The sequence below is a fragment of the Galeopterus variegatus genome, unplaced genomic scaffold, assembly GCF_000696425.1.
Source record: "Galeopterus variegatus unplaced genomic scaffold, G_variegatus-3.0.2 Scaffold76, whole genome shotgun sequence".
Taxonomy (NCBI): domain Eukaryota; kingdom Metazoa; phylum Chordata; class Mammalia; order Dermoptera; family Cynocephalidae; genus Galeopterus; species Galeopterus variegatus.
The window spans coordinates 1,203,340-1,218,838 of record NW_007726187.1 but is presented as its reverse complement, the minus strand read 5'-3'; the positions used below and the strand labels follow the sequence as shown (position 1 = coordinate 1,218,838).

General features: G+C 51.2%; 1 protein-coding gene across 1 annotated transcript in view; it reads left to right on the top strand.

Moving 5' to 3' along the window:
* The first annotated feature begins 2,146 nt into the window (after positions 1-2,146).
* SORCS2 (sortilin-related VPS10 domain containing receptor 2) overlaps positions 2,147-15,499 on the top strand; it is an 86,646-nt gene continuing 73,293 nt past the window's right edge. The window contains exons 1-4 of the mRNA XM_008578792.1: positions 2,147-2,178; positions 2,778-2,842; positions 6,630-6,748; positions 10,524-10,613. Coding sequence (XP_008577014.1) covers positions 2,147-2,178; positions 2,778-2,842; positions 6,630-6,748; positions 10,524-10,613 — 306 coding nt within the window. The remainder of the gene's footprint in view (positions 2,179-2,777; positions 2,843-6,629; positions 6,749-10,523; positions 10,614-15,499) is intronic.

Below are 15,499 nucleotides of genomic sequence, written 5' to 3'. Positions count from 1 at the left end.
AAAAAAAAAAAAAAAAAAAAAAAAAAACACTTAATAGACACCTATTATGTGCCGTGTACACATTCTCTGTGGTCAGAAGGACTGTAGCCTCCTAACGAACCGGTTTCTGCCCACTCCTGGAGGAAGATTCATTCTCACACCACAGGGATGAGAAAGAGCCTCTTCCCATCCCTGCCCATGTCCCCTGCCTGTGTGGTGAGATGCTGCCCAGTAAGAGACTCTGCCTCCTGAACCCTCATGTGACCAATTGGCATGGCTTTTTGCCAACCTGGGTTCTAAAAAATTTGAGCCTGGGACAAATGTTCACAGATCTTTACCAGACTGTGAGACTACTGACAGCAGGAATCTATTGAGTGCATCTTTGCATTTCCAGCCCCAGCTCAGGTCTGGCACGTAGCAGGTGCTCAGTAAATGAATGAATGGATGCATGCATACGTGGATGGATGGATGGTGGGTGGATGGGGGATGGATGGATGGCAGATGGATGTATGTATGGGTGGGTGGATGGTGGGTGGATGGATGGGTAGATGGATGGGTGGGTGGATGGTGGGTGGATGGATGGGTAGATGGATGGGTCGGTGGATGGTGAATGGATGGGTGGGTGGGGGGATGGGTAGGTGGATGGCTGATGGAAGAATGGATAGACAGGTGGATGGTGGACAGGTCAGGTAGTTATTTTTTTATGGCCTCCTGCTAGCCTGTGTTTCCTACAAGGCAGAGGCTGTGTCTTGTTCATCTCTGAGTCCTCAGCCCTTGGCCAATAGTGAGTACTCTGCGGATTTCTATTGAGCATGCACAGTAGGTTGACATGGACATAGCCTAGGACAGGTGGCACTCAGCACAGTGAATGGGGCTCCAGTGGTGGGCAGCACTGGAGTGAATGGGTGGTTGGTGAATTTCCCTCGTTGGTGAGCATTTCAGACTTGTTAACCCTGAGCATCTGTCCTTGCCCTGTTGTTACTGGCTCTTGAGTGCTGAGAGTGGAGGTGCTGCATAAATCCAAGGCAGAGTTGGTGCACCGTAATATGGGAACAGCCAGATGAGCATGTCCAAGAGGGTAATAGGGGGTTTCTACCTCTGGCCAGCCCCGTATGTGGTGAACATGATCCTCACATACATTCTTGGGAAGTGGAGCCTATGAGAGGCAGGGGAGAACTTGGGACAGAGGGGCAGGGAAGAAGCAGGTCCCAGCTGAGACCACCCGACTGGATGGCAGGGCAGCTGAGACACCGACTCTCCCCACCCACTGTTCCTTGGTGGCATCATTTCCATGTACTGTACTATGCACAGCCAGAAAGGCGACCCGTGTGATGAAGGGACGTCGGTTTGGGAATGGCAGGACTTGCATTGCAGATCTTTGGTCTGTTCACTGTATGACCTTGGATATGTGTTTTCACCTCTCTGGGCCTTGGTTTCCTCATCTGTAAAATGGGTGTAACCAAACCACTTGGGGTTATTCTGCACTAAGTGAGCTGGGGCAACCAGAGCCCCTGAGATGTTGCCTTCACCTGAGTACCTGCCACTAAACTAGCTATTGAATGGTCCAGGCATGGGCTGTGTGTGGTACAGACTCCAAGGACCTGCCCCTGTCCCCAGGAGGCAAGCTCTTCTCCCTCCCTCTTTGTTTCTCTCTCTCCCCCGGTCAAGGAGGAGCTGTCTGGGAGGGTAGAAGGTGACTCCAGCCCACAGGGCAGGGAGAGGGGAGCTGAGTCAGTAGGGGAGGGGCTCTGGTGGGTAGAGACAGAGCAGGAGCATGGCCACCGGCCTCAGCCACTCTGTCTCATTTATCTCCGTCCCCGCAGCCTGGGGCGGGCCTGGCACATAATAGGTCCCACTTAGCTCTTGGAGACGTCTGTGGAACTTGTCCAGGTGGCAGGATTGCCCCTCCCCCATTTCCATCACTGCTTCTCTAAAACCGGGACCACCTGCTACTTGAAGGCAGGGTCACCAGGGCACAGGCCTCTGGATCGGTGGCTGGTGGCACTGGGAGGAGGATTGGCCACACACAGGGCAGTGTGCAGGGTCTGAGAAGATCATGAGTTTTGGGGTCAGGCAGACCTGGGCAGGAGCCTTGGGTAAGTCTCAGATCCTCCTGGCCTCGGTGGGTCACCTGCAACATGCCAGTGGGGTGCTTGCCTGGCAACACATGGCCCAAGCCAGCCTGGTGCAAGCTGTCGAGTGAGGTGGTGGGAGGTGGCTCCTTTCACCAGAGCCTTTGCCCCATGGAAGGACTCAGGCAAGTCCCTGGGGGAGCACTTGGGCAGGGTCAATGTGGGGAGTGGGATCTTCCTGAGAGCACATGATTGGTGGTGAGGCCAGTGAGCAATGGGATGAAGGGCCCAGGCAATGGCTTGACTTGGATGCCCACCAGAGTCCCAGTCAGCCACTTATAGCTGTGTGACTTCAGGCAAGTCACTTTGCTCCTCGAGCCTCAGTTTCCTCATTTGCAAAATTAGGGTGGTGGTCCCAGGCCTGCCTGCTCCCTGAGATCATTTCAGTGATCAAAACAACAAAAAAACCCAACAGCAACACGACGTGAGAGTCTTTTGTGAAGCAGAGGGTCTTCTATAAACAGTGCTAGGAAGGGCAGAGGGCCACCCCCGACCCCCTGGGCTCCCTCAAAGAAGAAGCAGGGGCTATGTCTTCCCCCAGGGTCAGGGGACTCTCATGTGTCCTCTGGACCACAGAGCAAGAGTGGCCTCAGATGTGGGGGGGGAGCTGAGGTGGAAGGGCATGGTGACTCCTTCCTGACACCGACCGGGGCTGTTCTCTTCCAGGGCTGTGTCCGGGGTGGATGCTGAACCAGACTTGGTCCACGTGGAAGCCCAGGACCTCAGTGGAGGTAAGCTGGGGGTGCAGCCACCAGGTGTCCCTGCATCTTCTTGCCCACCTCCAGGCTCAGCGGTGACCGTGTTCAGTCCCTCTTCCTCCATGCGCACCCTGCACAGCCGACCTTGCTGTATTTTGTATGATGTGGCATAATTTTAAATGCGCTTGTTTTCCAGCTGGGGATAAATTGAAGTCAAGGAGCTCCGCTCCAGTGGAAAAGTCTATTAAGAGGGCAATTTGTTCTGGCCCCTGAGCACTGAGTGTTTCCCGCTCTCCCAGCCCCCACCCCAGCGCTTGCTGACGGCTGAGGAGGGGTGGGGCCTGTGTGGCTCCTCCAGTGGGGCAGGCGCTTGGCCACCCCAATCTAGCTGGCTTCATGCCATGGAGAGCCCACGGGCCTCACGTGCCATGAGGCAGGTCCTCGGTGCTCCTGAGGAAGGAATTGGCGGCAGAACCATGGAATGTTCTGGAGCATCAGAGCTGGAAGGACCCACAGATTGTACTTTCATTCCACAGACACTTGTAGTCCCCTGTGTACCATTCTGACCCTGCCAGGGACACAGAGATGAGCTGGACAAACCCCTGCCCCTGGCCTGGTGGGGAGACAGTACAGACTCAATCCTGTACAAGCAGTAGGACCCCGAGTGTAGTGGGGGAGGGGGAGGGAGGCTGTGACCAGGTGCCAGTCACTAGTCCAAACACATTTAAATACTGTGCCAGGTTCGTGCTCCTCCCGCTGGGACTCTCCTCAGGCGGTGACCTCCGCACACTGTCTTTGATGAGCAGGGGTGCTGAGGATGCAGGGCAGCAGAGCTCCTGTGCAGAGTGCACTCCCTGGGGACAGAGCAGTGCCAGGGAACATCAAGTCCTGGCTAAGAGCAGAAATGCTGGCATCTGCTCCTAGCCTGCCACTGGCCAACAGCATGACCCTGGGCAGTAACCTCCGTCCCCTCACCTGTAAAACAGAAATAATGACAACAAATGAGTCAATACCATGCAGTGCTCCACACCAGGTTGTCACACGTTGACACTGACACTGGGGGATGGCCATTTACCATTTCCCAATCCTTAGCTCTTAGCCAGGTCCTGCCACACTGTGGGCAGGTGCGGTAGCTGGTATTGTCTCCATTTTAATAACCAGGAGAACAAAGTCCAGAGAGGGTCTAGATTTGTCTGAGGTCACAGGGTCACAGGAGGGTACACCCCAGCTCTGCCATCCTCTCCTCACACCCCCTGAGGCCTTCACCAAATCCCAAAATATCCCAGGCCTTTCACAGGGTGGCATAGCAGTACTGGATGCAGTTGAGGGTGGTTGTCTTTCATGACATCCCAGCCTCTCACCAGGAGGAAGGAAAGGCCCAAATCCTAAATCGAGGGCATCCATCTTGACCACAGAAATCGGCAAGTGCTGTAAGTCAGGGCACAGTGACAGCCCAGCCATGGTGGAAAGAGTGAAAGAGTGAAGAAGCGAATGAGTGACACAGCAAAGAGGACTGGGTGAGTGAATGAGTGAGTGACTGAGTGACTGAGTGACTGAGTGTGTGACTGAGTGAGTGGGTGAAGGGGTGAGTGAGTGAGTGAGTGAATGAGTGAATGAGTGAGTGAGTGAGTGAATGAGTGAGTGAGTGAGTGAATGAGTGAATGAGTGAGTGAGTGAATGAGTGAACAAATGAGTGAGTGAATGAGTGAATGAATGAGTGAACGAATGAGTGAGTGAGTGAATGAGTGGGTGAGTGAGTGAGTGAGTGAGTGAGTGAATGAGTGGGTGAGTGAGTGAGTGAGTGAATGAGTGAGTGAATGAGTGAGTGAGTGAGTGAGTGAATGAGTCAGTGAGTGAGTGAGTGAGTGAATGAGTGAACAAATGAGTGAATGAGTGAGTGAATGAATGAGTGAACGAATGAGTGAGTGAGTGAATGAGTGAACAAATGAGTGAACGAATGAGTGAGTGAACGAGTGAATGAGTGAGTGAGTGAGTGAGTGAATGAGTGAACAAATGAGTGAGTGAGTGAGTGAATGAGTGAGTGAGTGAATGAGTGAGTGAGTGAGTGAGTGAGGGAATGAGTGAGTGAGTGAATGAATGAGTGAGTGAATGAGTGAATGAGTGAGTGAGTGAATGAGTGAACAAATGAGTGAGTGAGTGAGTGAATGAGTGAGTGAGTGGGTGAGTGAGTGAGTGAGTGAGTGGGTGAGTGAGTGAATGAGTGAACAAATGAGTGAGTGAGTGAGTGAGTGAGTGAATGAGTGGGTGAGTGAGTGAGTGAGTGGGTGAGTGAGTGAATGAGTGAACAAATGAGTGAGTGAGTGGGTGAGTGAGTGAATGAGTGAATGAGTGAGTGAGTGAGTGAGTGAATGAGTGAGTGAATGAGTGAATGAGTGAATGAGTGGGTGAGTGAGTGAGTGAATGAGTGAGTGAGTGAGTGAGTGAGTGAGTGAGTGAGTGAGTGAATGAGTGAGTGAGTGAATGAGTGAGTGAGTGAATGAATGAGTGAGTGAATGAGTGAGTGAATGAGTGAACAAATGAGTGAGTGAGTGAGTGAATGAGTGAGTGAGTGGGTGAGTGAGTGAGTGAGTGAATGAGTGAACGAATGAGTGAGTGAATGAATGAATGAGTGAGTGAGTGAGTGAATGAGTGAGTGAATGAGTGAACGAATGAGTGAATGAGTGAGTGAGTGAGTGAGTGAGTGAATGAGTGAGTGAGTGAGTGAGTGAACGAATGAGTGAGTGAATGAGTGAATGAGTGACTGAATGAGTGAATGAGTGAGTGAGTGAATGAGTGAGTGAGTGAGTGAATGAGTGAATGAGTGAGTGAGTGAGTGAGTGAACGAGTGAATGAGTGAATGAGTGAACGCGTGGGCGTCGGCTGAGCCTGCCCTGGGCTGGTCTCCGACCTGCTCTGCAGCCAGGCAAGCCCACTGCAGCATGTCAATGTTGACCACCGTGGATGACTCGCCCCTTCAAAGACATGGCGGATATGTCCCAGGAGGTTTGGCGGTGGCACAGCCATGGCCAGCTGTGGGTGGACTGCATGTCCCCGTCTCACTGAGTCCTCCAGCAGCTCTGTGAGGTGGGCAACACCTCGTGGCACAGTGTCAGAGCCTGAGGCTGTGCACATCCCACTGCATGCTGTGGGGTCTGCATGAGGGCATGGGTCTTCCTGGCTCCACACCCACGCCCCTAGCCACTCTCCACACTACCCTGCACCAGGGCCCTGGCAGGACATGCCCAAAAGTTCCATGGACTCAGAGTTTCCTGCTCTGGGCTCCACGCTGGTCCTTGCATCTGGACCTGCTCCTGGCTCCCAAGCCAGGCAGAAGAGCTTCCTCAAGGCTGGACGGCTCCAGCCTTCATGTGCCACCAAACCCTGGGAAACGGAAGGACTGAAATAAACACAGCAGCTGTCTGGCAAAGCATACATTCAGTTTTGCTCAACCATAAATATTTGAAAATGTGTGAAGAGCATTTGCTTAAAGGTAGAGAGGAAAGAACACTTGTGTCCCACTCCCTTCCTGTGGGGACGGTGTGCTCCCAGCGCACTAGCAGTGCCTTCCTGAGGATTAAAGGCACTCATCTGAGAGTGCACCTGGCACGGAGTGGCCCCCATTCAGCAGCAGGTGTCATCATGGGCAGGCTCTTTAAAAGTCAAACCTACAAGCAAACCACCGTGGTGGTATCAGAATACAGTTGGAGCCCAGAACGTGTAGCAGGCAGTCGTGTCCAAGGCTGTTTCCAACCCCTTCTCCGGCTGCAGTCTGAATATTTGCTGTCTCATGCGCCTCATGGCTGGCTCTTATCTCCTGCAGGTTTTCGGTATGTCACCTGCCAGATCCACAATTGCTCCGATAAGACACTAACAGCCCCGTTCGCAGGCCCCATTGACCACGGCTCTCTGACCGTGCAGGACGATTACATCTTCTTTAAGGTAAGCTTACTTCTGAGCTCCCGGGGCTTTTTGAAATGGGCAGTAGTTGATGTGGCATATAAGCCACTTTGGGGAAAATGGGATCACTTGGAAAAGAGGCAATAAAATGGCTCTTTTACTTTTAAGTGCTACTAGGCAGCTCACGTTCCCCTGCACCGCGACTGTGGCTGCAGCATCCCAGGATCACCTAGTCACTGGAACTCTGGCTCGGGGACGCTGCGAGCTCTGCCTCCCTCTGCCCACCCCAGTCTCCCACCACTGGGGTTCCCAAACCCATACCTGTGTTGCCCTATTTGGTTTCTTGGTGACACTGGAACTGATAAGGGCTGTTTCTGGCTAGCTCAGATCATTGGAAGGTTCATCTAGCACCAGGACAGGGTCCGTGTCCTCTGACTCTCATGCGTTGACCCCTGTTCTCTGGACCCCATGAGACAAGTCCAGAGTCTCCTGCTGAGAAAGCCCCTTGGGAAAAGCCACTGGGTCTTCTTCCCCTGAAGACCCCCATACTCCCCAGCCTCCTCCTTGTCCTGTCTCCACGAGGCTTTGTCTCCCCAGCTCCCCTCTCCACACTCAGCGTGAGCCACGGGCCACCCTGGAGTTAGGGGGCTGGGACGGGCAGGGGCATCCCACCCCCATTGGAGCCGGCCCTGACTTCCAGCCCTGCCCGTCTCCATGTCCTCTGCGGACGCCCGGCCACAGCTTTCCACGCCCCTCTGTGAGCTCGCATATGTTGTTCCTGTGCCTGGAATGTGCTCCCCCTTCCTCACCGGCCAATTCCTGCTCCTTCTCCAAGACTCATCACGCACCACCTCCTTCAGGAAGTCTTCCCCGATCTCTGCCTCCACTCCGGGCCCACTGGCTGCCTCCACACAGCACCCCCAGCCCTGCTCCCTCCTTGGTCACAGTCCAGGCCTCCCGTGCCATCCTTCGCTGCTTCCCCCTCTTGTTCCTACACCAGACCCAGGCCATCCAAGGCTGGGCACTAGGTCTATACTGACCACCTGTTTCCCGGCACCTAGCATTGCGTTCCTACCGATATCCACTCAGTGTTGGAGCAAAGTCAGGGTCAGCTTTTTGGGAACCATATCCCATGTTGAGTGGTTTGTAAACATGGTGATGGTCTGGCCTGTCAACACCCTGCAGCGCAAGACGCCAGGAGCGCCCTGTGGCTGCACAGGTTGTGTCACTACTATGTGCACCCTGGGAACCTGGGGTAGCTCAGGTAGAGGGTTTTAGGAAGAAAGGCCTGACTGTCGGGTCTGGGCTGTGAGGGGCTGTAGGGGAGGGTTCAGGGAAGCTGGGCTTGGCTCTGGCTGGGTGTTGTCGGATAGGAACTAGACGGGCGGAGTGGCCCAACAGCCGGAGTGTGTGCTGCCTGCTGGACCCTGGTGTGGCTGGAGCTGCCAGAAGCTCAACACCAAGCCTTCTCCTGTCTCCAATATTAGACAAAGCCACTCTGTGACTGTGACAGACAGAGACAAAAATGAGAGCATGGTGTTGCACAGAAGCATCCCGTGCATAGAGCCTGGGGCCAAGGTGCTAAGTGGTTCTCAGCCATCCCACTGCTGAAGCTACTCTCTCAGAAGGGTGATGGAGGTCCCTTGGAGAGGGGATCTGGGCTGCGGAGGGGGCATTTCATCATACCACACAGGGTGTCTGACCCTGATGGTACACGGACTGGCTTTGGACGACAGCCATGGGTCCTCTGAGCCTCTGTTTGCTATTCCATGCAGTGGGACTGACGATCCTTTCTGCGCTCACTTCTGGGGGCCTGCCGCTCCATGAAAGGTTCTGACTCGCTCCTGCCTGTCAGTTCTCCCCACCATGGGGTCATTCTGAGGAGGCGGCAATGGCATAAAAAGACAACGTGGGTGTCCTGCCTGGCTCCGTTCACCAGCAAAAGTCGCATTTGCATCTTTCAGATACAGCCCTGAGGTTCTGCTTTGCCTTTGGGCACAGTGGCCTCCAGGGCACTCACCTAAAGCCAACTCTGCACCCCCCAGTAGCCTGTAGATGGGGAGGTGGCAACAGTGCTCGAAGGCCTGGTTCATTCTCCACCTGTGCCCATGAGAGGCTGCGCTGTCTTCACCAGCTGGCAGGAGTGGGACCTCATCTGCGCGGCATCTGCCCATGGCTCCCCAGTGCCCTCCCTGGTGAATGCAAACTTCTAGAGTGGTGGAGGCTGGCCAAACCTGGCCCTGCCTTCTCCTGCCCACCCCTGGAGCTTATCTGATGGGAGACGGGGCTCTGAGAGGGGCAGTGACTTCTCACAGACAGTCTTTTGGGCGACATCCCCCACCTGTTAAGCAGGCAGTCTGTCTCTGGCCGTGTGGCTCTTCCTGCTGAGGGAGCAGAGCGCTACCTCCTCCAGGAAGCCTGCCCGGCCTCCCTCACCCCAGAAGACCTTACTCTGAGCTCCCAGGACCTCTGAGCTTCCAGCATCACAGCACTCCCCACACGGGGGGCACGGGGGGCTGGACCGCCACAAGACCTCACAGCCCCTGCCTTCGTGGACAGACTTGTCTAGAGAGGTTTTGTCATCACTGTGGTCATGAGGCCTTGCCCACTGCTGGCCTGTTGGAAGGGGTCGCCGTGTATTTGTTGATTTGCAGCAATAACAACATCCAACACCTTTATGATTCCTACAGAGCCACACACTGCCCCAGGTGCTTCAGACATGAGTCCCCACAACTGCCCCCTCAGGCGGCCTCTGATATTGTTGTCAGAAAGGTTCTGCAGCTCCCCCAAGGCACATGGCTGACAGGTGCTGGAGCTAGAATTTGAACGCACGCAATGGCTGTGCTCTCAAGCACTGCACCGTGTTATGTATGCACAAACTCATACACATGCACACACACAGGACCCATGCTCACCCACACACGGGACACACCCACCCACACATGTGGGATGCATGCTCACACATGTGCAAATGTGCATGGGCCACATGGTGCACATGCATGGAGCACATACATGTGCACACACGAGATGCACACGTGCCCACATGAAACGCACACGGGCACAGCTCCCTCACATCCACATGCACACATGCAGTGAGACTTAGGGTTCCAGGAGACTGTCCCCACGGGAACTGCCACCCTCTCCTTCCTCTTGTGCCCCTCCTCCTCCTCTTCCCCTCGCTCCCTCCTCGTCCTGCCCAAGAAAGCTGATGCCTCTTTTCCTGGCTCTTCTGTTGCCTGTGTGGGAGGCAAGTCACTCGATGCCTGTGCCTTGGTTTCCTCTCGTATAATATGGAAATGACCACAGCTTACGGGGCTGTCGTTGTAGGATCAATGGGCTGCCCTGGTAAAGCACTCGGGACAGTGCCACCACCTTGACAGGGCTCGGGAACTATTGCCTCTTGCTTTGTTTTTCATGCCTCATGGTTGGGTGGTCACCTTTCATGACCTGAGCTTACCTTTGGCCTGTCTCCCCCTCCACCTGGCTCACCAGTGTACTCTCTTTAAGAGAAGTTCTGGGAAATGGGGCTTTCTCCACTGTATTCCGTAACTCGGGTGCAGGAAACGTGGTGCTGAGAGAGCATGGGGAAAAGGTTAGTTCTAACTGAGGGGAGCAGAGGAAGACTTCCCAGAGGAGGGGCATTCGGTGTGGGGCTTTGAAGGATGAATAGGAGTCTGTCCATTTCAGTCGGAACAGCTATACACAGAGTAAAAGGGCATTTTCACCAGGCGAATACAATGTGTAGTTTCTTATTCAAGAGAATTTGGCTTGACTGGAAATCAAGCCCCTTAAAAATGGGTTTCTTCCCTCCCGTTAGGCAACCTCAACAAACCGGACCAAGTACTATGTTTCTTATCGTCGTGGTGAATTTGTCCTGATGAAGCTGCCGAAGTATGCACTGCCAAAGGTAAGTAAGAGTGGCTCCCCTTCCACCTGGCCCTACACCAGATCCCGGGCCTGCACTGACTCGGGGGCTGCCCACACCCTGTCCCCGGCCCTGCCTCAGACCTACCTCCATTGTGCCCACCTGCTAGCAGTTATTCCCGTTTTGCGGAGGACGCGATGCAAGTTCAGAGAGGCTGAATAACCTGTGTGAGGTCACGCAGCTAGTCAGAAACAAAAGCAGTCTCAGACCCAGGTCTGGGCGCGTCCGAGCCCAGCCTCATGGAGGACATTTGGATGATATGCTTTACAGATCTCTGTCCCATGTGTGTGATTTAGAAACACAGACAGAGCCTCCCTTCCTCCACACCTGTTTATTGAGCTCCAAATATAAGCGAGGAATTATGCCAGGAGGTGATGCCACAGCTGTGAATCAGATGCCCAGGTTCCTGTTCTTGGGGGGATTTCAGACAGGGAACAGGCAGAAGATCAAGAAAACAAATGTGTAACATGGGTGCCAGTTGTGATTCGTACTGTGAAGGGAACACAAGGCAGAGACAGAGTCATGGAGGGTGTGCACGCACGTGGGGAGGGCAACCAGGGAAGGCCTCACTGGAGGGGACATTTCATCCAAAGCCCAAAGGCTGGGAATCAAGTAGCTTTGCAAAGAGCAGGGGAGACAGCAGTGCAGGGGAAGGGCAGAGCCCGTGCAAAGGCCCTGAGGCAGAGAGTGAGGGCAAGAGAGGAGAGAGCTGCTCTGGTCTCCAGGCTGGGGCTGCAATTGCTGTAGTGTCCTTGGGCACATGAGCTAATGCTCTGGGCACTGTCAGTCCTCTCCTGAGCTAGAAATGGAAAAAGTCCATGAGGCCTTTTTAAAACTTCTCATTCTTTTTTTTTAAGGATGACCGGTAAGGGGATCTTAACCCTTGACTTGGTGTTGTCAGCACCACACTCAACCAGTGAGCGAACCAGCCATCCCTATATGGGATCCGAACCCATGGCCTTGGTGTTGTCAGCACCGCACTCTCCTGAGTGAGCTATGGGCTGGCCCTAAAACTTCCCTTTCAAAAAAGAAAATAAATGGAAAGAAAAAAAGGAGTAAGCTTAATAGATTAACTGCAGGCCTGGCTGAATAAGTAAATGAAAATCTAATGATTTCATCTCAGGCAAAGGCAGTTGGCATCTGGGGAGGTGAGGGACTTTTTAGCATGTGAGAGGCTTTTCCAGGATGTCTGGGGTCAGTGGTCTGGGGGGCTGCAGCAGCAGAAGCGCCCTGTGTCTTGGGCCCTTTGTCCTGTTGTTGAGGAGGGAGGTACACAGCTGGGAGTTAGGCCCACGCCTGGGACCCTCCCTGCTCCCCTCTGGTGTTGGGGTCTGGGGGTATCTGGAGCATCAATCAGTCTGTTTCCAAGGGTGTTCTCAACAGGCTGCATCCACGAGTCATGACCTCTGTGACTGTGACTGATGATTGTACCTCCCTGGACCTTGGCGTTCTCATCCTCATCTGCAGATGTGACGTCACAGTGTGTGTTTCTCAAAATCTTCAGTGACATTTGCAGGGAGACTTGACAGTGTGCATTTCACACTAGTTTCCATCTTCCCCCATTTCTATGGAAATTGGAGGTCATTGAAAAGAATCGCGAGGCTCTACTAAAAGGTACAGCCCAACATTGTACCTGGGTGACGGAAATGACAGACACATACATGGCCTCATGTCATTCAGTTTCAAGGAAGGACGAGGGACCCATTCAGAGCAGGTGGCATTTGCTGAGGCATTCGGCATCCTCGCGTGGGGGACCATGCCCAGGAGCCAGAGTCAGGTTGCTTTCTGGGGAACGTGGCTCCCAGAGCCCTGCAGGGTCTTCAAGACCACATCTCGCGTCACTGTGAACTTTGTCCAGCCAGACAGCCAGCTGAGTTTACCCAGTTCAGGAGAGCAGCCCGAACCAGGGTTTCCCACCAACATCTTGTAGAACTGGCTAATTGAATTTCCTAATCAGATTTTGTTGTTTTAGGGTAAATTTGCAACCTTTGCCTGTTTTCTTCCCCCAAACCACCCCCATCTTTTTTTCTTTTTCTTTTTTTAGTTGCCTGAGTAATATGATGAAAACAGTAGAAATCATAGCAGAGGGGGACCCACTTGCAAACCTCCCTCTCCCGTCTACCGGGTCTCTTTTGGTTCCCCACCCCATAGTCCTTGGCCAGATGCCAAAGTGACTTTTATGGAGCTGAGTCACAACAGGCTCTGGGCCTACACAGCCTGCTCCACATGACCTTGTATCATGAGGGTTTTTCTAGAATGATACATGACACCGACTTTAAATGACTGCAAAACTTTCAGTTAAGAAGACAGTACCTTGTTTAGCTAAGCCAGATTCTTGCTGTTTGGACATTTGGGCTGTTTCCATTTTTCATAATTATAAACAGTGCTGCAGTGAATATATTTGTGCCTGCAGGTATTTCTTTTGAGTTTTCTCAGCTTAAAGTCCAAGAAGAACTTCTGGACAAAGGATATAAATATTTATGTAGCTTAGTGGCTTTCTATAAGAGGTCCACCCAGCCACCAACAGTTATAATAGACCACTTTCAACATTGCATTGCCAAATTTTGCATTTTATCATTTTTTCTACTTTCCTTCTACATTAAAGGCTACAAATGGTACTATTATGCTGTTTTAATTTACCTGTCTGTGAAAACTATAAAAGATGAACAGTTTTTATTATATTTGTCAATATATTTTGCTTGAATTGCTTACTTGTAATAATTAAAAGACAAAACAAAACAAAACCTCAAGTTCCCTAATGGAAAAAAAAAAAAAAAAAAAAAAAAAAAACCCCAAGAACAAAAAAACAGGCCAAGACTATAAACAGACAAAAGAAGAGGAAAATCAAAATAACTATCACTTATATAAAAACATTCATAAGAGTAAGGTAAATGCAAGTTTACTTCAAAGTACAATGTTCCCGTATTTGTAATAAATTTCTGTAAATTAGAATAAAATTCTTAAAACATACAAATAAAGGAGGAAGGGACATCAGGGAAGACGGCAGAGCAGAGCACACCAGGAATCCATCTCCCCACCTAGACAGCAATTGTGCGGCCAGTATCTGTCCGATGTAACTATTTTGGAACTCTGGAGTCTGTTTGAAGGCCTGCAGCTTTGAGGGGAAGGCTTGGACAGTATATCAAGGTTAATTTTGACAATTTCAGCTCTTATCCTGACAACAGCTACTCCCCCCCCAGCCCCAGGGCAGGCAAATGTACATGAGTACCTGGCACGGCATGCACACAGCTTGAAAGAACGAGGGTGGGGCAATAAGTACCTTATCCTCCAAATACTGGGATCCGTGCTCTGATTGTTGACTGCTTCTGATCATGGAGGTGCAGACACCCAGGGGGGCAGCCATTGTTGTAACCACCACCAGCTGAAGTGGCTTCCAGGGGATTTAAAGGGCCCTTTTACTTTCCCCCTTTTCCCCTTTTGGAAGCCAGACATTTAAGGACTAGGATATTCAAAAGCAACTACATATATGGGGGAATATAGAAAGTCAACACACATGCCCAGGGAAAAGTGTGGTATCAGAAAAGACCTGAGAAGACCTTAATTGTACATGTCAAACTGATCCTTGGTAACAGAGGCAGCCTATAACAATCAGAAACAAGACAAAAAACTCTGTGGAAGAGAGACAGTCTAATTTCCAAAGTTACCATATTACTAAGTTCAAATTTCCAGTTTTCAACAAAAACAACAACAAAAATTACAAGGCAGCTAAAGAAACAGGAAAAAATATACCAACAGAAACTATTTCTGAGAAAGACCAGTTGGCAGATCTACTAGACAAAGATTTTTTTTTTCCTTTTTGTCTATTTTTACTGACTGGTAATGGGATTGCAACCCTCGGTGTCATGCCCATACTGGGGACCGGCAACGGGATCGCAACCCTCGGTGTTGCGCCCACACCGTGCTCAGCCAGTGAGCGGGAACCGGTCTCCATATGGGATCCGAACCCTCGGTGGGAGCGCCACCGCGCTCCCAAGCGGCGCACTCTCCAGTGCGCCACCGGGCCGGCCCTAGATAAAGATTTTTAATACAACTGGCTTAAAGATGCTCAAAGAACTAAAGGAAAGCATGGAGAAAAATCATGAAAACAATGTGTGAACAAAATGAAAATATCCATAAAGAGATGGAAAACATGAAAAAGAACCAAAAAGAAACTTTGGAGCTATGTAAGAATAATTGAAAAGAAAAATTCACTAGAGGGATTCAAAAGCAGATCTTGGCAGGCAGAGGAAAGAATCAGAGAGCTTGAAGAAAGGACAACTGAAAAAAGGAACAGGAAAAAAAAAGATTGAAGAAAGGTGAACACAGTCTAAGGGACCTTTGGACACAATTGAATGGATCAATACACACATGTGGGAGACCCAGAAGGAGGAGAGAGAGAGAGAGAAAGGGAAGGAGAGATTAACTGAAGAAATAATGGCCCAAAACTTCCCAAAATTGATGAAAGACATGAATATAAATACCTAAAAACTCAAAAAACTCCAAGTTTAATAAACACAAAGAGACCCACTTCAAGACACATTATAATCAAACTGTCAAAAGACAAAGACAGAGAATCTTGGAAACAGCAAGAGAGAAGTGTCTTGTCCTATACAAGCAATCCTCAGTAAGATTCATCAGAGATTTCTCATCAGGAGTCTTGGAGGCCTGAAGGCAATGAGTTGATATATTGAAAATGCTGAAAGAATCTCATGAAGGTGTTGGTTCATCAGACTGTTCCATGAATTTTTTATAAACATCTATGGAGAAATATCCCCTATCATGCCCATTAAAAATGTTTTAAAATTTTTCCAAAACTACTTTTAAAAAATGCATTCACTACAACTAATGAAGTCATACACATGTATATC